Source organism: Cololabis saira, chromosome 15 (genome assembly GCF_033807715.1).
Source record: "Cololabis saira isolate AMF1-May2022 chromosome 15, fColSai1.1, whole genome shotgun sequence".
NCBI lineage: Eukaryota > Metazoa > Chordata > Actinopteri > Beloniformes > Belonidae > Cololabis > Cololabis saira.
In genome coordinates, this window is record NC_084601.1 from 31,653,043 (window position 1) to 31,680,728 (window position 27,686).

The window sequence follows — 27,686 nt, forward strand, 5'->3', positions numbered from 1 at the left end:
CTCTTTCCTTGATTTAAACCAGCTAATATGTTTAAATGAAACCTGAAAAATGAAAGGGAAAAGATCAGCGCTCACCTTGGCTCCATGTCACTGACAGCTACAAATCAAGCCAGAAATCTTGTTGTAATTATTGACTCAAACCTGAACTTCAACAGCCATCTAAATTTTATCACTAAATCTGCCTATTACCACCTGAAAAACATTGCTAGAATTAAGGGGATTCTGTCGAAACAAGACATGGAAAAATTTATTCATGCATTCATTTTCAGTAGGTTGGATTATTGCAATGGCATCTTTACAGGCCTTAACAAGAAATCAATCAGGCAGCTGCAGCTGATCCAGAACGCTGCCGCCAGAGTCCGGCTTCCAGTGAGTCAAAGGATAGAGTTTAAAATCTGATGGACCAAACCTCTGATTCTTCTGATGATCCCTTGGTATCATCAGAAGAATCAGAGGTTTGGTCCATCAGGCTTGTCTCATTACTCTTTATTATAGTTTAATTTATCCTTATCTCCTTTATGGCAACATTGTTTGGGCAAGTACATATTCATCAAATTTACACAAATTACTCATTACTCAAAAGAAGTTTGTAAGAATAGCTACTTCTGCTTCCTATTTGGCCCCATCTGCCCCTTTGTTTAAAAAATTAAATTTATTATCCATCTATGATATTAACATACTCCAAACGTGTGCTTTCATTTACAAATGCACTTATCTTGCAAATAGGCTTCCAAGTACTTTCAAAGATTTTTTAAGAACCAATTCACAAATTCATAACTATAATACTAGACAATTTGAGGATCTCCATTCTTCATTCAGTCGTACCAATAGCAGTCAGTTCTCCATCAAAGACAGAGGTGCCTCACTCTGGAATTCTCATATACTTATTGCTAAATCTTCACTGTCTATTAGTAGCTTTAAACAGAGATTGAAGACCAGCCTTGTGGATCAAGCGTCTAGAAGTGCTTCCACTTAACGTGGACTCACTTCTGCACGTGCACATACACACACACACAAACACATACAAACACACATGTGCATGCTCACATGCAAGCACACACACTCATTCAACCGAGAAATTGTTTGTTTGTAAATATCCATCTTTTTGGAACGCTGTGTTTTTTTTTTTTGTTTTTGTTTTTTGTTCTTGCTATTACTACAGTATAATGTATTTTCTTGGTGAGAACTTTGAATAAGCCCATTTAGGGCTTCCTTTCTCACCTGCACATATTTTCATGCTTTTATGTTCATTTCAACTTTTGTACCGTTTTTATGTTGTGCAAATAAACAAATCAAATCAAAAAATCTTACTGCTGGTCTATAAAGCACTGAATTGTCTGGACCAAAACATACATACATCCTCCTCTGCTTCAGAGCTGCTGCCATCATCATCGCCAGGGAGCTGATGAAGGTCGTGCTGTGGCAAACAAGCGTCTGCTTGAAATGTCTTTTTCTGGCTCCTGCACATTTTCTCCACGGTTCTTTTCTGTTTTCTCTCCATCTCATTCTCAATAAATACCTGCATCCACCGACATAGAGCAGCCACACCTGGTGTTAAAATTGAACCAGTGGGTTTCCCCTCAAACCTCTCATGTGACATCACCCACGAATTCCTCCCCACTTACTTCTTCCTCGTCCTCTGAACAGTACATTCTCCTATGGGCCTTTTGTTGGCTATTATGGTCCATCCAGTGAGGAAGGACCCGCTGCACAAATGGATAGAAGTGTTTGATTCTGAAAAAATAAAAATGTAACCATCCATCAAAAGGACATGGCAACATTTTGTGGAAAAAACCTGAATAACTATCAACCTCAGACCATTATAAGACTTCAGAAAAGGTGGAGAAAGAAGAAGAATTGCTAAAGCGAAGATAGATAGAAGGGGTTTGTAATTTAGAGATGTGAGAAAGTAAATGAAAAGAAGTTGCAAGATAAAGGGATTAGTGTAAGGAGGAGGAGAGGTAGACTCAAAGAGATTAAGACCATCAGATAGACGGAGGGAGAGTGAATCAATGGGCAAGTCGATAGCGAGAGATGTGATGGGAGAGAAAAATGGCTCCTGCTGAGGAAAACTGGCCCCCGAGAAAATGAGAATCCACAGAACTGCATAAGTGTGCGAGGAAGCTTGTTTTATTTTTGCCTCATCATCATTCAAGATGCTGTGGTGACAGTTACTCACCCAAGGATGCAGGAAAACAAGCCGGTAATAGAAGTTTTACTGATCGACCGTATTAACAATGAATCATTAACACCAGCAGAAGACTCATTGTTGTTGGGACAAGCACAGCTCACAGACAGATGGGGGGCCGAGTAACGCAGGAAGGGAAGGATATGACATGGAAGCTGTGGGAACGTTTCAGGGAGCTATGTTGTATTTGCAATTCAGTCTTTGTTTGTTTTGCATAATTAGTTCAGTCAGTCTTATGGTTTCAGTCTATTTGAATTGCAGCTATACAGTATGCTTTTATTTTGAAAGGTGGTGGGCAGTACGGGCACAGCTGATGTTACTTAATGGATCAAGGCACAGTTGGAAGTCAGTGGACACCAGCTTCTCATAGCTTCAGCATCAGCCTTAGGAGAGATTTAACATTTTAATATATTGCTGTATTGTTCTGGAAGAGATTTATTAAAAGCCACAAACCGTTGCCTAACACTCTGGAAGCTCGGGTGTGTCCCTTTTCTGACTGTTTAACTCTGAATATTATTTCTTTAACTTAACTGAAGTGATGATTCACAAAAAATATTATACTCTCCCTCTAAGTCTAAATGGCGTCAAATTTATCTAGCTTCATATGAAGGTGTATTAGGGCCAAACTAAGACAAAAAAAAATTGAAATTACGAGAATAAAGTCATAATATAATGAGAATAAAGTCGTAAAATTACGAGAATAAAGTCGTAATAGAATAAAGTCGTAATATTATGAGAATAAAGTCGTAAAATTACGAGAATAAAGTCGTAACATTACGAGAATAAAGTCGTAATATTATGAGAATAAAGTCGTAATATTACGAGAATAAAGTCGTAACATTACGAGAATAAAGTCGTAATATTATGAGAATATAATTTATGAGAACTCTAACAGGAAGAGCTTCTTCTCCCTGTGTTAAAATGAGGAATATTGAGCATCTTGTGAAGTTATATTTATATATTTATAATATATTACGACTTTATTCTCGTAATATTATGACTTTATTCTCGTAATTTTACGACTTTATTCCTGTAATATTATGACTTTATTCTCGTAATTTTACGACTTTATTCTCGTGATTTTACGACTTTATTCTCATTACATTATGACTTTATTCTCGTAATTTCCTTTTTTTGTTTTTTTGTTTGGCCCTAATACTCCGTCGTAGTCTTGAGATGAAAATACTGAGGAAATGTGTTTTATACTTCCCTCAGTAGCTTAAAATAAAATCTTACAAAAAGAGAACTTCATTCTTGGATTTTGGAAATAAATAAGTCTTGAAAATAGGTTTACATTTATAAAAGTTTTAAGTTTCTACGTCAGAATCATCTAGATCACATGCACACAACCTCTAAAATACTTCTTGGTCCTTTTTCGTTGCCTCGTAGCAGTTTTAAGCTTCAAGGATGTGGAAATCTATGATTTTAACTTGACTTATACAGCAACTTTGGCTGTTTTACACACCTTGCATGCTGTTGGAGGTATTTGGTGTCACTTTGATTGATGTGTTATGGTCACTCTATTTGTCTTTCTGCTCTCTTGATCATTATTTATTCTGTTTAGATGAAACTGATTTGGAAAACCAGTCATCCAATAAATTGTTGTCAAAAATCACACTTCATTTACTACCAGAGATTTACTAATATCTTTAAATGGAAACTATAAATGAGGTGATGATCTATGTGGCCTACGCGGGTTTCCTCGGCCAGACAGATCCATCACACAATGACTACGGATCATAGAGCCTCTCCTCACTCACTTTATATCTCTGTCAAAAGAAGAGCACTGAGGGGACCAGGATGAACTTAACAATATGGTTAATAAGCCACAAAAGAGAACAAATACTTGCTGATAATGAGCTCATCCGATCTGATATGACAGGGCTTAGCAAAAATTACAGTAAAGAAATAATATTTCAGAGAGAGAAACACATATTCCGCCGTTTGTTGTTAGTATATAAACATATGTTGTCCAAAGTTCCCATTGCATCTGTATTTGAGCCATAAATTGGATGGTATACACCTGAAAATAGCAACTGCTGTAATATTTCAGCAGAGCCCACACTGCTACTGAGGTCCTTCAGGTAATAATAGTGCAACATGTCGAGTGTCTATCAGGTCAGCCTCCTTGTTGATACCACTTAAATTAGTGTTTATAATGTAAGTATATAAAAGCGTTGATTCAAGGATTTCATGGTAAACAGCTGAGATGGTGCAGTTCAGTTCTTCCTGTCTAAAATAACCTTTACGTAATACAAAGCATACTTTTACCTTGGTCATTTGTAAGTCTTGAGAGATGGTTCTTTTGTTGGGAAATACTCAGTAGGAGTTGTTTCTCAGACATATGTCTTGCTCAGAAAAGCTCATATTCAGACAGCAATGGCAGCTAAAATCACCTCTTACTTCTTTGTACTCAAGTTTTTTTGTCTAAAGGTCAATTGGATCCGACGGGAACCTCTGTAACCTCTGATGCAGTATATAAACTCATCCTCTAGGACAGGGATCGGCAACCCAAAATGTTGAAAGAGCCATATTGGACCAAAAACACAAAAAACAAATATGTCTGGAGCCACAAAAAATGAAAGGTCTTGTACCAGCCTTAAAATGAAGGCAACACATGCTGCATGTATCTAGTTATAACTGGGGGGAAATTTATTTTTTCATTATGCACTTCGAGAAAAATGTCGAAATTTCGAGAGAAAAGTCGAAATGTCAAGATTAATGTTGAAGTACAAGTTGAGAAAAAAGATGAAATGTCGAGTAAAAAGTCAAAATGTCGAGAAAAAAGTCAAGATTTCTGGAAAAAAGTTGAAATGTCGAGATTAAAAAGGAAATGAAAAAGGACGAAAAAAAAGAGACAAAAGGAAAAAAAGAAGAAAAAATTAAAAAATGAAAAAAGGAGAGAAAAAAGAACAAAAAAAGAGTAAAAAAGAGAAAAAAAAATTAAAAAAAAGGAAAAAAAAGAAGAAAAAAAGGAAAAAAAAAGGTCAAACATTTTTGAAAAAGCTCCAGGAGCCACTAGGGCGGCGCTAAAGAGCCGCATGCGGCTCTGGAGCCGCGGGTCGCCGACCCCTGCTCTAGGAGTATCTTAGACCATTCCTTTCCTCACTTTGGCTGAAAATGTGTGCTGTAGAGAGAGAGAATATACACACTGCATCGTTATCCAATGTTAGCTAACATTGTTGGGTGTAGGATGTGATGGAAAATTCAGCCTTGGCCACTTGATTAAACCAAAACTGCTCAGACCAGCAAAATTTTGCCTTGGCCCAACTAAATGTGCAGACTGGTAGTCTGCCCCAAAAAGATTAACACTAACCTTAAAGATGTTTTTGTCTACCGGTACTTGAATCGTAAGAATGAATCATCCTTTATGCCTTAAAATCAGTATGCTTCCTTTGTTTCATCGTCATTCTGCATCAAGACGCCTCATGTATGTTTTAACCCTTTTGCATGCAACTGTTTAATTAAATCTACTGAAATCTGGATCATCTCTCAAGTCATATTCTTGGTAACTTAGACACTCAGTTTCGGTCCAGTTATTCACCTAGTTGGAAATAACATATTAAAGAGCATTTAATGGGTTTTTCCACAACGTAGGACATGCCTGTATGCTGTGATGTGGAGGAGACAGCGGTGTGACATCATAGCAGAGAGACCTGTAATGCCTGTGTGAGAGTGGTTAATAAAGCGGGAGAGCTTGTAGTCTTGGTTGAGCACATTACTTTAATCAAGAAATTAGTTAAAGTTACTAGCCACTTTCTCCCAAAAAGTAATGGAGTTAGTAAACTAAGTTACTGTATTCCTAAAGGAACTATAGTTACCAGCAGTACTCGAGTTGTAAAAAAAAATCAGGGGGGTGGTGGATTTTATCATATGGGGACAGATAATTTGTGCTGATTACAAATAATATAATATATTACAAATAATAGCAGTGACCAAAACACCTGCAGAAATACTGCAGGAATGACATAGCAGCAGTTAAATGCAGCCTTCTGTAAGCTTTAAATATCCACTGGGCTTACATCAAATACATCAAAACACAACAATAAAAACAGTTTTCTGAACTTATCAATATGACTCTGTCCTTCACAGGATAAGTAAAATGGATCACTGCAAAAACTCAAAATCTTAACAAGAATATTTGTCTTATTTCTATTAAAATTTCTCATTTTAGTAAAAAAATCCCATTACACTTAAAACAAGACTCATCACTGGATTTTTTTTTTTTACCTGTTTCAAGTAGATTTTCACTTGAAATAAGTAAAAAAATCTGCCAGTGGAACAAGATATTTTTGCTTGTAATGAGAAGATAAATCTTGTCCCACTGGCAGATTTTCCTACTTATTTCAAGTGAAAATTTACTTGAAACAGGTGAAAATTGTCAAATAAGTTATATTTCTGGTGTTATTTTTCTGGTGATGACTCTAAATGTTGAAATAGCAGTAAAACCACATTCATTGATGAAATGACATAAGGGATGGAAAGGAGGGATGGCAGTTTTACAGGGGGGATGATTTGGACCGTTTTTATTTCAGGGGGGATGCCATCCCCCCTCATCCCCCCTCAACTCGACTACTGGTTACCAGGGAAAATACACTCTCTAGTCAGAATATATAATCTACTTATAAGTATGATTTAATAAACTTTATTTTGTCTCTAGACACAATTTTCATTTGTTAGTTCTCTTTTTTTAGACAAAAAATGTAGGTTTTTCACATGTTTTGGCGATTCCTTTTGCCTTCATCACAGTCACAAGATGGTGTGTGTGTGACCCCATTTATCAGCTGATGTTAAAAGGGAGGCTGACTCAGCTGTCAGATTTGACAACAAAAAACAGGACACACAACTCACACACCACCTGAACACCATAGACACCACTGGCAGTGGACAGTTTACACACACGGAGGAAACAGAAAAGTATAGCCTTCCTGTACTTGGGCATACAGCACACTCACAATGGAGACGTTAAGATAAAAGTACACAGGAAACCCACACACCCAACATCCCACGATCCACAAGCTGTCTGTCGTCAAAACCCTACATGAATAACCACGGACCCGGAGGATGGAGCACAGGAGGAACAACACAAACAACACACACTGAGAGGATGTCAGCATCCACAGTGGTAATAACCAAAGGAGCAGGACAGGTGAGAAACAGAAACAACACAGCGCAGGGGGGAAAGAAGAAACAAACAAATAAACAGAAACACCGAGGCGTAGTAACGCTGCCGTACATAAGAGGACTCACAGATCATCCAAAGGACAATGAAAAAATACTTCAACACTTCACCAGATACTGGTTCATCCTGAGGACAAAATACACACAGAAAACAAACAGCATTTATGAAATACCATCCACTCATGCAATAAAACATACATCAGCCGGACGGAGAGGAGTTTTATTACAAGAAAGAAAGAACATAAAAAGGAGAGCGAGAAGAAGACAACAAGACAAATGAGAGCAACAAAAGAAAAGTTACAACAGGAACACTACAAGTCAGCACCGATCACTTTAAAAAAGAAACCCACATCATGGACACGGAGAAGGCCGGAGTCATCCGCTCCAAAGGCAAGAAACACCAGCGTTGGATCGGGCAGGCTTTAGAAATCAGGAAGAGGGGCCCGAGCAGAGGGCCGGACTCACCTGTCAAATCTGACAGCTGAGTCACGCCTCCCTTTTAACATCAGCTCATAAATGACGGATCACACACACCTTCTTGTGACTCTGATGAAGACGAAAGGAATCACTGAAACATGTCAGGTATTTAAAAAACCTACATTTTTTTGTCTGAAAAAAAGAACAAGCAAATGAAAAATACCTCACTCAAACTAATTATTATTATTCAAAATCCTGAAACAGAAACAATGACAATAAGAACATATGTATTATCCGCAAAGGAATGTTATGACTTTATTTGATGTAATTTTTATTCAGATTCAACATTGACATTTGTCTCTTTCTTGTATTTACGTTGTCATGGTGCAGTGCTATTGATAGCATTCATATTGTCATATGATGGAAATGGTTTCACAAATTATCTCAGTAACTTGACACAATAAATGAGACATCACACATTGGATGCTGTTTCATGATAGTTCAGCCTGCAAAGTGAAAAAGGTGACAACGTACAAAACTAAAACCCTCTTCATTCACTTCTACTACCTAGCCTGTTGACAAAAAAAATGAATGTACCCAAAAGGTGACTTGTTTGCAGGTTACTGCAAACTTACCTCATTATATTACTCATCAGCTTTTTAGCAAGCATTGTACTAACTATGTTGGCAATTAGCAAAGTCTGAATTTGGCTGCAGACACAAAGCTAAATGCTCGTAAAATACAACCAGAGGAGGAAAGTAAGCTTCTCTCATCAGTAACAAAACAATAAGGCTTATTGGCTCGTGAAATGTTTTACTCACCATTTGGCCAGTGAAAGGTAAACTTACATTACAACCGTCCTTTTGCTAAATAAATATCCTAATGTTGTCAAGGAAATAAAGTTAGACTAAAATGAACATTGTTAGTTACTTACTTCGTCGCTTGACATGATTGACGAGGTTTTGCACACGTCTCTATCACCGTTAACAACTCAGTGCTGTGAGGGGTCTGTGCGCGCTCCCGTGCCGGCTTCACTGTTGGCTGCAGTACCCCCAACGGCCGTCGTGGTAAGGGTGGCGATAGAGAGTCTCATTTCTTAAAAGCAGCCGCAAGCTCCTTTAAATAAATTATACATTTTCCCTTGACAGCTGCCCCTGGAAGGTTAACCAGGATCTGCAGGCTGCAACATCAGACTCTCCAGAGCAAGTGGGTGTGTGTCCTAGAAACGGTTGTTTTCTCCCTGAAAACAACATTTGTTGTTTGGCTTTTAATAATCTTAAGAGGTTAACTAAGAGTATTCTGAATGAACCCTCAGGATTTTACAGTGTGTGGAGTCGTGACCCGAGTTTGGGCAGGTCAAGGTTCCCCAGTGTTGTGTCCTAGAAAAATGCTACTTGAATACTGAAAAACAAGGTTTTTCTATTACAAGAATATTATCTTCTATGATGGCAGGGCCAATGCCAAACCAAAGCCTGGGTGCACATTGCGGTTTGGGCCGCATTAACGGATGATTTATTCACATGTTCCCCCATACAAATGCATAGGTTTTTGTTGCCATAGTAACAAGCCCCATAGGATAGAATGGGACAATTTGGCTTCAATATCTCAAAAGCTGATAAACAACAGCTTAATGAAACCTCAGTGGGTTGTAGTCCACATTGTCCTGAGTCTTTTAACGTTGGATCGATGTCTCTGCGATATCGCGTTGTCTCGCAACAAGCAATTTATAGATATATTTTGTTTTTTGTATAGAAATTAAATTAGTTTTGATTATAATGAAATAGAGTGTAGGAGGTAGGATTTAATATGTTTTTACTTCTTCCTACTCCTTGTCAAGCATGTTAATTAGGATGGACGCATGTTTTTATTTATATTTTTGTCTTTTTGTTTTCTTATTTACATTTATTTATTATTGATTATCATTGTTTTGTTTTCACTACTGTTTCATGTTCGAAATAAAAATTCAATTCAATTCAATTCAATTCAATCTTCATAAATGAGTGCATCTTGTTTCCGATCAGCGATAATGATCACCAAGGCTGTCTGTCTTTACGGTTTATATTTTATTTGACAATACAGTAAAACATGTACAATGTGACTCACAAAAAGCATCGAAAATCACAAATTATCTGCGATACACAAAGTTGGACCAAACACTCACAGAAGACATGGGCACATCTCCGGTGTATGTGTTTGTGCTTCTTTTAGCATCACCACCACAACGCATGTTTGTGTTATTTAACCCTTTCGTCATCTGTTCTGTCAAAGAAAAAAATGTGACCATTGAAAAGCTAAAAACAACAAAGAAGGCACGTCTGGCTCCATGATGGAAAGCTTTGATGATGATGGACTAAAAACTAAAAATGAGGGGAGAGGAGGGAGATGATCCAGACCCAACGGCCTCAGCGATGACGTCTAATCAGTAACTAAGGAGGAGCTGAGACAAGAAAGCACCTTTGGCAGAATGCACACCTCTCTGTAGGGACCCAGAGCCTTCATCTTTGAACCAATCAACACTGCAGTTCCTCAAACTTAACACTTCATGAATAAGAACCCACGTTGTTGGGCCGCTGTAAAAGGTACACAGTCTGGGAAAAAAACAACACTGTCCATAGTTTAGAGCTCAGATTTAGGTGTAGGAAATAAGTCAAAAACGTTGTCTCTATGTTTGGATTGCTCAGAGATGTGGAGTTATCTTCATGAGGAAATCTCACTGCTTGATGATGTTCTTTTCCTTTTTTTTCCCAGTCAGAAGTTAGAAACCTAGAACTTTGCCAATATAAGCCACAACATCCTTACGCTTTAAAATATAAAAACAACACAAGAGTATGGGCAGGGAGCAAGGTTGGGGGTTTATTAAACTGATAGCAGACTGATATCTGAGAGATTATGGGGGGATATTGAACAGCAATTGCAGCTATTTCATTGCTTCAGCTTTCCTCCACCAGCCCAATGTATGGACCCACAAGAAGATTTAGCCTAAAAGAAGGATTTAGAGCCTAATTCACACTGCCAACCTCTGAAGGATCTTTATTCCACCTATTCTGGCATAAAAAACTAAATGGTGTCACATTTAGTTCTGCTTCTGTTGCCCCTCTGTTCTTCCTTGGGTGGTAGGACCAGAAGCAAAACAGAGTTAGATGGCCGCTGTGTCGACTGACGACCCAGACACGGGTGCAAGGATAACTGCTAACTTGGTTCAGAAGATTAAGTAAGTCCATCACCTGGAAATCCATGATGGACTGAAATGCCCCCCCTCCCCAGACCAGAGACATTCAAAACTTGTTGCTGACCACTGACGGCAAACTAAAAAGAAAAGGGAGCATCTGAAAGGCTGTGATCCTGCACACGCTTGGGGGGTGAGGGGGCACAATAAGACATAAGATTTAAAAATAAAATTTCCAGGCGAGTTTTATGAGTTTGATGTGTGGTGGCATGAGCTTTAAGGGAAGGTCCACTGTAATACTGTTTTTAACTGTGTCCAAATTAACATTTTACTGAGGCATGCCTGGCTGAAGTGGGGAAGAGCGTCTCACTCCACTGCCTAAAACCAGCTGCTGTGAACAGAGATGTGAGGACATGGTTGAAGAGGGAGCTGCAGTGCTGCATCTCTGATACTTTGACCATAGACACTTCATTAAGAGCTCTGCCATAATGAAGTGTTTTTTAAGGTCTTTTATGTGCTTTAAATAAGATACAGTTCAATTCCAGATACCTCTAAATGATGCAACGCTATTAAACATGAGGCTCTGGGTGAAACCGAGGCATCGCGAAGTGAGACGGCAGAGGTGAAAAAAAAAAAGCTTGTGGACTTGTTGTTGTCTGTTATTATCCGTTGATCTGATTGTCTTTTTTCCCCCCATCCATCAAGAGCAGCCTGCCGGCAAAAAAACATGAAACACAACAATCCAAAGAGCACAAAACAAAAAGTTCATTTTGTGAAACTAATTTACAGACCAAAAAGAAGCAAAACTGTCATGTTAAATTCCCCTTAAGGACAGTTTTTGTTCTGAGGTCACAAAATACATCACATATGATTGTCATGACACTGAAACGTAGAAGCCAGTGAAAACGCCGTACTTTAAGAATTTGCATTGCAAAATATGGTAATTTCTTCATTCCTCCCTGTTTACGCAGTTCACAGATCTTAAAGCCTAAAATACAACAAACAAAAGAAGCCTTTGTGCTGTTTCCTATATTATATTCCCTTCTTATTCAGTATCTGTTCGGATTTTGTCCTGCAGACCAACAACACACCTTATAAGAGAACCAAACATGTGGAAAACCAATCAATTTGTGACAGATTGTGGCAAAAACCATCTTGCATTTAAAAAATAAATTAAGTTTGCACATTTTTTTTCAGCTCCTCTCTTATAGATGAGCAATGCAATATTTCGGATAGCATGCCACAAACAGAAAACTGAGACAACAGTATAATTATCATGAATAGTCTCTGGAAAACAGAGCTATAGACTAACATGATTGCCATGTTAGCAAAAAAAAAAATGTGTTTGATATGCAGAAAAACAAATAAAATGCTATATATATTTATGTCTTTTCTCAACTGTTTGGCCTTGTTGATCAGCTGTCTGCCGTCAGCCTGTTGTCCAACGGCCAACGTGATAAATCAGGATGATTCAGGTGGTTTGAGGACTCAAGATAAAGATAAGCATGGTGAGAGAAAAAAGACTCAATGGGAATGAAAGATGCTGACTGCATTTTTTGATTGGCTCTTCGGACAAAAGCAGGCGGCCTGCAGAGCTGTCACATTACATATTATACAAAGAAAATTAAACACAAACGTTCTCACAAGCCAAGTTAGACTTTGAACTAGTGGTGTGCATAATTATACCAGACGCATTGTGATGCAGCTTTCCTTCCAGATGCTGAGAAATCCTTTCCAAAGAAAGATCTTTCTGCAAAAAGCCTGGGGAAAGTGTTTGAACGAGCCACTGATCATGCCATGCAGAGCAATATGAACAAGGAGTAAACCCCACACATTTTCTTTTTTAAATATGCTCAAAACAATTTTGCATCAAGTGAAAAGTAGTAATAGACATTTTTTTTGTTGCTTTTTTTTGACATTGAACAAACGTCCACCCCCTGTACAGAGGCACTGAGAACACCTACATCTGTTTGTGTGTGTTGCTTTTGAAGTATACACATTTCACCAACAAATACATTTTTAAACAATATCGTCTGTACTATTTACATTTTTAACATTTGGTGTTATTTGGTCGCGGACCGGTTTTTGTTTCAGCCAGAAACGACGGTGGTGTTTATTATTTCAAAGAAATATTGGAAACAACAACAGTACTATTATTAGAAAGTAAGGAGTGTTAAGCTTCTTAAGGGGGAGGAACAACGCCAATCAAAGCAGCTTTGAGTCAGAATTAAATATACATTTGAAGCAAAAGGACGATCAACGTTAGAGCAGAAGTATAGACAATCTATCCATCTATAGCATTTATCTATTTATATTTTAGCACTGACTGATGGAACTTTTAACTCCGTTGTTATATAACAATGATACGACGTAGTATTAGGGCCAAACAAAAAAACAAAAAAAGGAAATTACGAGAATAAAGTCATAATATTACGAGAATAAAGTCGTAATATTACGAGAATAAAGTTGTAATATATTATAAATATATGAATATAACTTCACAAGATGCTCAATATTCTTCATTTTAACACACAGAGAAGATGCTCTTCCTGTCAGAGTTCTCATAAATTACCACTTTATTTTCATAATATTATGACTTTATTCTCATAAATTACCACTTTATTCATTACGACTTTATTCTCGTAATGTTACGACTTTATTCTCGTAATTTTACGACTTTATTCTCGTAATTTTACAACTTTATTCTCGTAATATTACGACTTTATTCTCATAATATCACGACTTTATTCTATTACGACTTTATTCTCACAACATTACGACTTTATTCTCGTAATTTTACGACTTTATTCTCGTAATTTTACGACTTTATTCTCATTATATTATGACTTTATTCTCGTAATTGTCCTAATTTGTCTTAGTTTGGCCCTAATACTCCGTCGTACAATGACAATAAAGATCTAAACTTAATCTAATCTCATCTAAGGTAACAGAGTTACATGAAGACAAATGACTTTTTAAGCCTCCCTACAGGTGAATCAATGTCAAATCAAGGTCATTTCAACGACCCATCCTCCAGTTGCTGCCACCTTGTCCCAAGTCCATACAAGCCAGTTACTGATGCCACGGAAACAACGGTTAACAGGCTCAAAATGAGTGGGTACCCGTCTGTTTCCATGGAAACGGAGGACATGAACTCATGACTGGACGAAGACGCCTGTCCAGATGTAACAAGTATATTTGTCGCAGGTATCTATGACCTAAAATTCATTCTACATTGTTACATTCTCAGGACATCACACTCTGATTGATTTTCCTGGGTTTATCTCGGGGTTCCAGCAGGGGGACCCAGAGCTTTATTCTTCCACGAGAGAGTGAAGGTAATGATAGCATATGTGTCTACCTTCCAACATCTCTCCCCACTGTTTTCCATCTCAAGGTAATTATCTCCAGGCTGGTTGCATAGCAGATCTATTGTTCGTAGCTTTTACTTGTCATGCCTCATTTACTTTACTTCAGGAACGTGTGTTTTTTATTGTCTTTATATGCAGAATTTACAACAAACAAATGATAACAAACACATAAATGGGTTCCTGAAGACCTTGTTGCTCCTGCTGCAGCGTCTTGTTCGACTGCAGTTGTTGTAAGGTTCACGTCTGTTTTCTGTAAACTTAGTTTTGTTTGGGAATAAAAATGTAGATAAGTTGGAGTGAAAAAGACAGATGTAACCGATATGGAGCTATTCATCTGCTGAGTGCTGAATGATTCATGTGGCATTAAAAACACTCAATGGAGACCGCTGAAGGGAATAAAATTGATATTCGTTTTAAAGTAGCTCCATTCCCCTCTGTGCCAACATTATTGCTAGTTTGCTGCAAATTATACATTTAATTCTAACTCAAAATTTCTTTGAATCATGTTGACTAAATTGTACACCCCTTACCTGCTAATGATAGACCGAGGGTGGGTTTTTTTAACAGTGAAATATCCTGTTGAGAGCTTTTTTTTCTCAGGTAAACATCCTGTTACAATGCAAAATGCATACATATTTTTTACATGTGCAAAATGTTCTGCATATATCAGAGTAGAACCGTTTTAGTGGGTTAAAACGATTGTAATGGCAGTATTCCTCTAATATATGCTGAGCATGCAGACACTAGGACATACATTCTGTATACGGTTGTCGTCATTCTTAATAGTGTGATTTCTATTTATTCATGTTGAGAAGGACTGAAAACAAAAGTTGGTGTATATATGTGAGTGCATATGTCTTATTTCAAGAACCCTGTGGTATGTGTGCCGACTCTTGTGCTCGAACTTCCAGTCACTGCAGCCGCTGACGTGATGTTGCCAGGTTACGCAGCCTCAAATCATGCTGCGTCCTCTTTGTTAGCTCTAACGAGTCGAGCATCACTACGACAGCAGCTGTGGCCCAGGGACAGACCAGATTCACTGACAGCATCACAAAGCAGGATGCTTCTTTATGGGACTGTAACTCAGGCATCAGTGAAAGGCCTGATTGAATGAGGTGTTGGTTAAAAATGTCTTAGAAGAGAGTATCTTCAGAGAGTGATTAAAGCTCCTGGATGAGCTGTCCAGGCTTTGGACTCTCTCTGGATCCTACTTTATGTACCACGCTCAACAAATAGGGAAGGAGGTACTTAGAGGGGATTTAAAATTCTGTGTAGTAGTCTGCAAACTGCAATAAGAGCCAGATGTTTCATGTTTACTTGGAGAGAACAAAAAGAAATCTCCGAATCACATTCGACGGCTGTAAGGAAAAGTGTCTGGCAGCCTCACAGTCACTAACAACAACTGCCACATGTTAAGTGCTCATGGCACAAAATACTGCACATATTTCAAACCAAAACTGTCATTGAAAGGGCCGAGAACTATAATGAAGTGAACATCCGCAGCGCTGAATGATAATGTGATTAAATGCGTCCTTCAACTGTACTCAGGCTCCAGAACGCACTCCAGTGACCCACTGCCGCTACCGCTGGATATTGTTCAGAGAAGGAGAATCACAAGTAGATGGGTTCATGAAATTCAACTTTTGAGGAATTTATCTGAGAATTCTTTTGAGTATTCTGTCGATTTATATCAGCTTATTCCTGTTCAAGGTCACGGGGATCTGATCCCGGCTCTCTTCAGGCGACAGGCAGTGGAGTCGGCATGATCACTTATATTCATATTTTTATGTCATTTCTAAGATGATATCCAGGCATCAAAAATCAGCAAGGTCAGAGCAACCTCAGACAGCTCATGAACGCCAGGTCACATTATCAGTGGGTATCAGGTAAATCACATCTTTTTTATAAATGTAAAGTTATTGATGAGTTTTTATCTTGATTCAGAGATGTTCAATCTTTAGTAGTTTCTGGCCCTTTTTTGTTTCGGTGGAAATGTTGAAATGTTGGCCAGATGTCCCTGCCCATTTTTTTTTTCTAGTACTTTTTTTCTACGTTTAAAACCACTACATGTGAAGTACCAGTTCCAACCACAAGGGGGCATATAGCTCTGCTGACTACTGTGGCGGTGAGTGGGGACGATCCGGCACGTCCTGCGATACCCTTTTACCCCTCTAGAGGTGGACACTGTCGTGTTTTACCCCACAAGTGGACACCTCAACTGTCTTTTGATACTCTGCAACCACGACAATGTAATTCACATTATTTAAACGCTTGCCTCATCTTATGCAAAACACATATGATTTCAAGGGCTAATGGTCTGAGTGTGTGTGTGTGTGTGTGTGTGTGTGTGTGAGAGAGAGAGTGTGTGTGCGTGTGTGTGTGAAAGTTACAGTGTAATCAAACCCATTTCTGTAAAAGTAAAAAAAAAAAGAAAAGGTTTGTTAATGTTCATGATAACATTTTTTTTTGTACTCAAGTATTCACCATAAATGACCACATAAAAAAAGCTGTTTTTAAAAGGGAGATGTTAAACATTAAAACGACCACCAAATAAGCTCGGTAAAGACATGAAAACTCTAGATGTCTTTCACCAGGGTTAAAGTTTAAAAGTTGAATTTACAATACATTTGGAAACAGGTGTGCTTGACCCTTCAATTGACCTGGTACTGGCCCAGTCGCATCTGATGGTGTGTTTTGGTTGCCACGGCTACACATACATGGCGGGAGATACAAAGCTCTCGCTGCAGGAAATGCCGGCAGCAGGTTGCTCATGATTGGATGAATCGAAATCGTTGGCACGATGATCGCCGGCTGCTTGGGCCGAGTTGTCCAGGACTGAGGGGGTTCCGCCGTTCAGGGTTCCAGTGGTCTCGTCCTCGTGGCTCTGCAAGGTCGAGCACATGTTTGTGATAACAAGCCGTATAATACAGGAGATATTATGAATTCAGAGCATTTTTTGAAACTTAAATGTGTTTCATACACACTGATTGTGGATAAATGGAATATGGCAAGCGTCAGACAAAAGAACCAAGTACCCCGTGATTCAACAGCTTACAGAACTAAAAGTACTTAGTTTCTCTATGAACTTATCAGTTGCTCACATTATACACAAATTCCAGCTGTCAAGCACAATGGTGGCCAGATCTGATCAGGGCTCTTTTTGCTGCCACATACGGTGGGGCCTGAAGTGCAAATCACAACAACAAATTAAAAAGCACAACAGCAAAAGCAAAATCACAACCGCTTTATGTAGTTGTGACTTGCTGTTGTGTTTTTTCGCCAAACCAGGTTCCCTCAGGCGACATAACTCATCACTGATTGGATGAAATCGGCTAGATGCTACTCTGACGTGGTGCCATGTCGGAGGACAAACAAACCAGGTAATGTGTGTCACAAAATCATCATAATGGGCCATTTATAACTTTAGATTAACCACTTACACTCAGGGCTATATTTTAAGACCTAAATGACATACCGTAGATGACCAAATAGTCGCCCGCGCGCAAATACGCGCCTGTGCTCTAATAGCCGCCGGGGGTCCGAGCCCATTTGGCATAATAAATGCCGGTTCAATTAAACGCCCGGGCGACTACCAGTAATAACCTGGTAATAACAGTGTATTTGCATTGTATTGTGTACAGTATCGTTCATACTGCTCTGATCAGCTCCGTGTGTCGCCGTTACACAGACAAACTGTCTTTGTATATCAGAGCATGTGAGCGGAGTGAAGCGGCGAGAATTTCCGCTCCTCGCTCACAAAGGTTGTCACCGCTCTGCTCCGCCTTCTTTATTATTTATAATTTAATTTTTTGATATATTAAAATCCCAAAATATCTGTACCGTTTCTGATTGGGTGTGTGCACTGCAAATTATTTCAAGTTGTGTCTCGGCGGAGGAACCCGACGTCCCAGCAAAATGAGAAGAGAAAAAAGAGTTCAGCAGACAGCGCACACACTAAAGGCTGATTTATGGTTCCACGTTACACCAACGCAGAGCCTACGGTGCAGGGTACGCCGTAAGGCTGATTTATGGTTCCGCCTTACACCAACGCAGAGCCTACGGCGTAGGGTACGCGGCGACACGCACCGTACGTGGAAATGCGCTCTTTTTTTTTGCTATTAAAACATGATTTGTAATGTGAATTTGCAAAACTTAAACTACAAATAATAGTTTTTGACGTAACATCAGAGATTGTACATGCTCTCTGTGAAAGGATGAGGCAAATCGGGTCGCAGCTGCTTCAACTGTGACTCCTTCACGAGGAGCGTCCAGGATTTCAAACATGCTTGATTTTCGTTGTGCTCGTCGTGAGGTGTTGTGTTGTGTACAGTGTGTACAATTTTAGTTCCAGTGGTACTATGGTGATCTCATATGTTCTTTGTAAGTAATGGTCTGGTGCTGCTCATTGCAAAAATAAATTGTAGCCTGGTGCAAATACCCGCCTGGTTCTTATAAACGCCTGGGGTCCAAGTGGATTTAGCATATTAAACGCCCGGGCTACTAAATGGTCATCTACGGTATACAAATTAAACTAAGATTTTCTACATGGATGATATTGGTATCAAAATAAAGGGGGGACTGTGATATTTGCTGTAGATGTGAAATTTTACATATTTATGCTAAAGGGTAGAGTTTAAATGAAGCTGGAACACAATAAAAAACAATGGATTTCATTTCCGTCAAAAAAAATAGATGATTTTTTATTGAAATCCCCCTTAAAATGATGCTGTCGCCCCCTAAAACCAATAAAAACAACATCCGGTTTTCACAATTTGGCGGGCAAAATATCATATTTGGACACAACAGGGAACTGTTTTGCATTAAATTACAAATGTTTACACAAATTATACATGCCTCACAAAAGCTAAATCCCAACAGCAAATTAAAAAACACGACAACAAGTAAAATCACAACGGCATTAAGCCTTTTGTGACCTTCCTTTTGTCATTGTGTTTTCTCTTTCGTCGTTGTGATTTGCACTTCAGGGCCACAGGATCTGGAACTGTGTAGTCATTGAGTCATTAAACTTCTCCTTACAGCAGGGAGACAAAGATGAAGCCAGCCGGGTATCAACTTGAGCTTGGCTGAACCTGGATGATGAACCCGGGTCATGAACCCGGGTCTTGAACCCAGATCAGGAACCTGGATGATGAACCCGGGTCATGAACCCGGGTCATGAACCCAGATCATGAACCTGGATGATGAACCCGGGTCATGAACCTGGGTCTTGCAACAGAACAATGACCCACAACACACCAGCCAAGATATGAAGAACTGGAAAAGACAAGAATCAAGCCCTGGTCCAGACCTCAGCCTGAGTAAAACGCTGTGGTTGGGCCTTAAGAAAGTTGTACAGAAACAAATGTCTGGAAACCTCAAAGAAGAGAGCTTGCAGTTATTATTTTTCTGTTCTAAGTGCCAATAGTGGAGCTACAAGCTACTGAACCACGGGGCCACCTTCCTGGCAAGGTCCTTCATAAAAATACACGAAAGAGGGTGCAGGTCACACTACGACTATGACTGCCAATGAAGTGGATGGTGGTCGAATGTGGGTCACATGCCGGGATGTAATCCTGGTGAATGTTGTGTGTGTTAGTTACAGTGACAGGCTCTCTCCCCACGGGCTCGTAGTAAACCTCTCCTCTGCTCAGGGGCGCCGTCTCCGTGACTGTGGGCGGCTCTGACGGCTTGTTCAGCTACCAGCACAGAAGTCGACACAGACAACAGCACAGGAAACATGCAGTCAAGCAGCGGAAACAGGACTTTGAATCAGTTTATTTGAAAGAAAACGCAGCTGACTCGAGACCGCTGTGTAACCTTTAAAAGGAACACAAACACAGCACTCCGCTGACACTTGCAGAGTCTCCTAACGTCAGTAGCTCAGCCCTGCAGGTTACAAGAACCTTACTCAACCACCAGCCCCTCCACGCCGTAGTTAAAAGAGCAGAAACTTTGCTTCGATATTCTTTGTGGAAATTTGTTTTGAATGATGACAGTAGCATGGATAAAGACATTGTTTAAACACCACTCCCATATCTACGGAAGAGTATTAGGAGAAAAATAAAAATAATATTTTAGAAGAGGAAGATTTTTTTTTCATTATGCACTCGGAGAAAAAAGTCGAAATGTCGAGATTAATGTTGAAGTACAATTTCGAGAAAAAAATTGAAATGTATTTCAACTTTATTCTTGAAATTTCATCTTTATTCACAAAATTTCGACTTTATTCTCAACATTTCGACTTTTTTCTCAAAATTGTATTTCAAGATTAATCTCGACATTTTCGATTTTTTTCTCCTGCATGGCCCTAATATTCCTCCGTACATATCATATCCACAGTTGTTTTTTCCTCCTGCTGCCATGTTCAGGCAGGTCGCCTCAGGGAACGTTATGATATTAGCGTCTGGATCTGCTCAGCTGGATTATAGGTTGTATCACAGTCTTTATCCAGACCTTGCTTTACACTTTATTCTCTATTTGTTTGGACAAGAACAAACTGCACACAGTATTGACAGCCACACCACGGCCGCTGGAGTTGGTTCTGGATTATAATGCCTCTTTTTTAAACAATACAGACAAAAAGATGTTGCAGAAAGAGCAGTAAAAGAAAAACAAGGGCTTTTTAATGATATGTTGTGTAATCCTGTACATGTTGCTGTCAGGCCTGGGCAACTATTCCCCTTGCAAACATTTTCTCTTCTGAAGGCAGTCTGGTAGCCACAGCCGTTGCCACCAGAACAGATCGTACGGAGGTAGTCGTGGTGGGGTCTGAGTCATTCAGAAACACGACTCAGAACCACCATAACATGATGGATCAACGAGCTTGGTAAGACTTTGTAAGAATGTCCAGGTCCATGTCTCCAGACTGCAAGCCTTAAAGGTTTTCTCTGGATGACTGCTCACAGGATTACTGGGTCAAGTTTGTGCCACAGGAAAGCTGCTGTGGCACGTAAAAGCACGGGAGGGAAACAACGGCAGCGACTGAACAGATCTGTTCATTTCATAACCTTTCCATCTAATGGTGCTTTTCCACTAATACCTACTCAGCTCAGATCCCCTCGCCTCGGTTTGGTTCTTTCCCACTAGGGGTCTAACGGGTCGAGTAGATACTTTTCCTGTAACTACTAGGGCTGTTCGATTAATCGATTTTAAATCGTAATCGCGATTATGTAATTAGAACGATGTTAAAACGTGAAAATCGTAAAATCGATTTTTCACCTTTTTTTTTTTTTTACCTTGTCTGCACACATATTAATGATTGATACCATATTAATGATTGATGGAAATACCTCTCAATACCTGCGACAAGTGCCCCATCGGAGAGGCTCTTTAGTGTAGGAGGGGGCGTTGTAACATGCCACCGGGTAGACCGGCTCGTGTTCCAGCAAAAAACTTGCAAATGTGAATAGCAAATGTAATGACTGACATTACACACCTCTACCTCCTTCATGGGTTGCATTATTATTTAGCATGCAAAGACCCAGTTTAGTTTAATTAGAAAATGTCTTGTTTTATTTAATTGGAAATATAACTTACTGTATGTTTGCAAATGCTTATTTGCTGATTTTTTTTTTCAGAGATAAAACTTTATATTTTATTATATTTTTTAAAACTTTTTTTCAACTTATTTTACAGAGTTTTGCACTTTTTTCATTCATTTTTGGTTAAATAAGAGCAAAGTTTGCACTTACAGCCCAATGGGGCAAATGTTCAATAAAAAAACAGCATATTTGAAATCATTTCTTTGCCTTTTGTCAATTCACAAAATAATCGTAATCGAAAATCGAATTTTGAGAGAAAAAAACCGAGATTTTATTTTTGGGCAAAATCGAACAGCCCTAGTAACTACTCTGCAGATGTTCTAAGCGGCTGAGTCGGGCTGTGATGTCATCACACTACAGGCCACCGATTGGTCGGGGGGTTGGAGTCAGAGGTCTGAGTCAGGATGTGACATCAGAGAAAGAGCGACTCTGACGGCTTCTTGTTCATTTTATTCCACAGGTAATGCCAGCAGAAGTCTGTTTCATGATCCAACTCTGAGGTGCAGATGTTCATAAACCTGGTGGCTGAGGAGAGAATTAAAAAGGGATCTAGACGGGCGATAAGGAACGACCAGATCCACCAGGAGCTCTGTCACTTCATAGCTGCTCGCGGCTCCCAACTGACTTTTCAGCAGCGCCGAGACAAACAAAAATAAATTAAAAAGCATCGCCGCTTGAAGCTTCTCTCACTACCATTTTTTAACTTGATATGGAACACAAGCCACAGACCCAGCAGCACATCTATCATCTTCTCCAGGTTCTACATCTTTAGTGTTGTTGTCTTCTTCGTTTAGATCACACAATCAAAAACGTCAACAGCTTCGCTCCAACCTCCTACATCTGCTCCAGGTGAATTGTTATGGAAAAGAAATCAGTCGAGTCGAGCCGAGCTGAGATGAGTAGAACCGAGTAGGTACTAGTGGAAAAGTGCCATAAGTGATGACAACTGCTACTGAAAGCAGATTAAAATACATGATGACATACATGATTTAGCAGCTATCAGTTATCAGCAGATTTAGTCTTGCTTGGTCTCTTGCTCGGCCACCTTCCCAGAAAACTGGGACGGCTGTCCAGAGTTACTCGAGGTGGTTTCTGCCAACAACAGGGGTGAGAGACCACCAGAGCTGGACATCACTTCCTGAAAATATTCAAATATGCCTTCAAATGAAATTAAAAGCAATGTTTTCGGGGGGCACAAGTGGCATTTATTATGCAGTGTGTAGACGGGAAAGCCGGGGGAAGTCCTGAATGAGATGCAACATGAAAATACTCCATCGCGTTGCTTTAAAATGACCTGGACTGTAACGAGGAACAGTAGCAGCTGTGGTCGGTTAGGACCTAATATTTGCAGACATGACAGAGGCCGACCCAAATGAAGGTCACGCTGACATCCCCCTCCACCTGACCACGGGTGCGTTTCACAGAGTGCTGCAGACATTCACACATTCATTTATAGTTTAATAGTTTAGAGCCTGAAGACAACACAGCATTGGAGAAATTTCAAAGACAGAAAAATAAAGATTCTGCATCTTGTGGCTCCTGAAAAGATTTTCAAAAAAAAAGTCCACTTATTTACATCTAGGCTGTTTCAAAACTGTCCAGATTCCAGATTTAATGCAGCATGTACAGTAAATAGGCATGGGAATTGATAAGATTTTTACGATTCCGATTCCATTTTCGATTCTGCTTAACGATTCAGTTCTTTATCGATTCCCTTATCGATGCTCATTTGGAAAAAAACCACAACACGGAGGCAAATGGCACTAACATGATAGACAGTGTTTGTTAGGTAATTAGTTACCTACAGTATTATTAACCAAGGAAATGCTAACGTTGCTGATGCTGGTGCTGGATTGAGAACTACTGACGTTGGTCCGGAGTGGATCGAAAACGCGACATTCAATAATTGTTATTGCATGCTGTGTGTGCAAATGTTGTTGCATGTTGGTAGAATTTGCTCCCCTGACGAAATATCCACTTGGCAATTACTTGCCCTGTTGTCGTCTTATTTACTGAAATGTGACCGGACTTTCAAGCGTTTGTATTGCTTGGGTGCCATGTTTACTATTGACTGTTAGCTTATGCGACGTACGTGATGACGGCATTCATGCTCACTGGAATCGAAAAGGGGATTGTTTGCAAAATTTGCAAACAATTCCAAGGAATTGAAACACTGGGAACCGGTTCTAAACAAGAACCGGTTCTTCATTCCCATCCCTTACAGTATATGTGCATTATATGCTTTTATATTTGTTCCTTCAAGATAAAGTTCTCATTCAGATCCTGACATGACCCACTCGTGCCACCGAGGACGCTGATGGTCATCACTCACGTTTGCATGCTTTTATAGCTCTTGCAGTTAGTTTTATTGATTATGACAGTGCTGTGTTAGTCAAAGTAATTGCTGCTGTCTGGAGATGTGATTACACTTCTAAACAAAAAAATCCCCCCCAAAAACGAGGCCAGATAAGTTTAAAGTAACTATCAGCATAACTGAAGTTTTCTTGTTGTTATGTTTTGTTTTTCTTCTAAATTAAGTGTTTCGTGAGGGTCTAATTAACCATGAACGTATCTGAAATGTTCCTGTTTTCTTGGATAGTCTCCGTAAAGACGTGACTGCGGATGTTTGGCTGGTTTTAACCAGCTGGGTTCAAAGGTTTGCTTTTCCGTCCTCCGGTTAGAACAGTGTCATCTGTTGGTAGAACTGCCGCTCCGAACGATGAAAATCTCAAATTACTGTTGTAAACTCCAATTTTCCTCTAACAAGCTGACTAATTTAGACTGGAGACTTTGCACCCTCCAAATTTGCATCTGCATGATCAGACGGCTTCAATTTTTAATTATTAAGTACTGGCACTGGAGGCGTACTGGCTCATTAAAATAAGAAAAAAAATAAAAAACACATACACAGATAACAACTGTGAAAGTGTTCACATTTGCCTGCAGACGTGTGACTTTGCCCAGACTTACTGGATTCGAACGTGTGAGATAACTCTGTATTTTAATCATGTACCGAAGATAAAACTCTGCATGAAATCCTGCAAACATCTCCTGAACTTTAACTGTATGAATCATTCTTTCAGACAAAGCAATTACAAGCATCAGACTCCTTTTCCATATCAAATTGAAATAAAATTACAGCTTTTACATAAGCACAGATGCTGTGATGGGGGTAAAATAGCAGCTGTGGACAGCAGAGGGTTGTGCTTATGGAGCTTTATACAAACAAAGCTAATTATTTTGGCACACATGAGCCAAGTGAGATCTCTAATCAATAGCCATTAGCCCCATTATGACTCCCCAAATGGACTCTGTGTATCCGTATGTGTGCCGTAATGTAATCGTGGTGACAATAAGGATTGATTCGACGTCGTGCTGATCACTCACCATCTCTGTCGAGCTGCCTGCCTTCACCGGGGGAGGCGGTTTGTGCTTGGGGGGCCCCCTGATTGGACAAAAAAAGACAAATGTATGGTGGTATTGATCGTAGTTTCATTAAGAGATCTGATATCTTTTTCGTGTAGCAAGGAGACAAGTCAAGCTTCTGAGAGAAGACAGAAATGAAAAGTATCGAGCTTTAAAGATACCCCATTGTGTCAAAAATTCAATCGAGATTCTTTTCATATAAAATTCACTTTTGGGGAGAAAGAAACATTTTTGGAGGGCTGAACGATTTTCACAGTGTGTGACTGCATCAGCCCTTCCACTGGTGGAAAAATCATTTATGGGGGGAAAAAAAAGATGTGGGTGGTTTAACTAGACAGGTCATGAATAAGAGACTGAAATATATAAAATCTAGACAGACAGATGAACATTTCTTTAATGTCAACTTCTATACTCGTATATCGTTTTATTAGATTGGATTTACTGTTACAGAATTGAAAATAGAATAGATAACTACACTGGTCTGCTTATAGAGCTACTTTTTAAAAACATTTCTTAGCACAAATAAGGACCTCAGGACCTTGTTGGTTGCTCAGTTGGAGTGCTTTTGTTGTTGCATGGCACCATTTTGGTAAAAACTGACATCATCCATCCAGTTAATCCAAAAATGTGAAAACATTTTTTTGTAATTGGAACAAATAACCCTGAAAACCAGCTGGAACACACCCACTTTAGTCCAGACACTGAAAGTAACCAGGTTTGCATCAGACTAGACCAGTGGTTCCCAAACTTTCTGTGCCCAAGGCACACCAAAGGACAAATAAAAATTTCAAGGCACACCTATTGTGCAAAATAGCCTTATAACACGTGTTATCACTAATATCATCTGTTTATCTGTTAAGTTTATTATTTACTAATGCCAAATAAGATATGACAAAGACAACTATTCTACTCATGAAATATTTATTAACAAAATACTTCACAAAAATATTTAAACTTTATCAAATTGGGCTTCATCAAACACACCCATTTCAGGAGGATTTTTTAAAATAGTTTTTAGATAAAGAGTTTGCCTCTGTATTATTGAATGAGTGCATTCAAAGTAGTATATAGTAAATTAAAATAATTATTTTTGTCTAGTTGTATACTATATTGCAGTAGGCTATGGTTGTCACAAAATCCCACGGCACACTTGGACTTGCCTCAAGGCACACCAGTGTGCCGCGGCACACAGTTTGGGAACCACTGGACTAGACGTCAACCATCGAACTCCTGTACAGATGCCAACGAGGAAGCAACAAAAATTGCAACACCTCAACTGGCCACCGGAGGCTGGCTGCAAAAATGAGTCACTCTCCACTAGGGATGTGTATCATTATGAATTTATTAATACCGATACCAATACCGATATTCCTTATCGGTACTGATATTTATCGATACTCTTATCGATACCACGACATGTAATTTAGTGTATAAAACATATAACATATAACATATATCAGCGGTGCTAAAATTGATAATGCATTCTCTGTCATAGGATTGTGTTATAGTGGTAGTTCTCACCCCCCCTAGTGTTTGCATGGAAATGGTTGGGCCCGACTGAGAAGCAGGAAGTGCTGTGTTGTTGATGTCTCTGGAGCAAACTCTCAATACGGCTCATGTGATTAGGGTTGCCACCTTTCAGAAATAGAAATAAGGGACGCCCTGATTTCAGCAGCGCAGGAGCCAAAAAAAAGCCCCAAAACTTCTAAACTGAATAAAAATGTGTTTATTTTATATGAAAAAACAAAATGCTTTGATTTAAAGTTTAAAGTGCTTTAATAGCATTGAACTTGCATAACTGTACAGACAGACAACCATACTAGCAGCTGAAATAGCCTCCTATGCTACGTATGTCCACATCAGCCCAGATGTAATATAGCCTACAGGTGAAGAATATGGTGTAAAAGTTAATTTATTTCAATAATTCAACTAGAATATGGTGTAAAAGTTAATTTATTTCAATAATTCAACTAGAATATGGTGTAAAAGTTAACTTATTTCAATAATTCAACTAGAATATGGTGTAAAAGTTAACTTATTTCAATAATTCAACTAGAATATGGTGTAAAAGTTAATTTATTTCAATAATTCAACTAGAATATGGTGTAAAAGTTAATTTATTTCAACAATTCAACTAGAATATGGTGTAAAAGTTAACTTATTTCAATAATTCAACTAGAATATGGTGTAAAAGTTAATTTATTTCAATAATTCAACTAGAATATGGTGTAAAAGTTAATGAAAATACGGTACAAATCGTGTCCCGTATTAGTTCAATACATTCGTATACGTTCAAAAGATTTTTTTCTCAAATAAGGGACAATTCCGTATTTTACGGGACGGGTGGCAACCCTACATGTGATAGACATGCTCCATGTCTCATCTCCATTTATTAT

At 39.0% G+C, this 27,686-nt stretch overlaps 1 protein-coding gene across 2 annotated transcripts in view; it reads right to left on the reverse strand.

Annotated features, from left to right (window-relative positions):
• Window positions 1-16,869: 16,869 nt before the first annotated feature.
• The window catches only part of pvrl2l (PVR cell adhesion molecule related 2 like), a 480,113-nt gene continuing 469,296 nt past the window's right edge, over window positions 16,870-27,686 (reverse strand). For both annotated transcript variants that reach the window (XM_061741374.1, XM_061741373.1), the window contains exons 8-10: window positions 25,252-25,309; window positions 19,924-20,019; window positions 16,870-17,207 (exon numbers count right to left, since the gene is read on the reverse strand). In XM_061741374.1, the coding sequence (XP_061597358.1) occupies window positions 17,031-17,207; window positions 19,924-20,019; window positions 25,252-25,309 (331 nt within the window). In that variant the 3' untranslated portion in view covers window positions 16,870-17,030. The remainder of the gene's footprint in view (window positions 17,208-19,923; window positions 20,020-25,251; window positions 25,310-27,686) is intronic.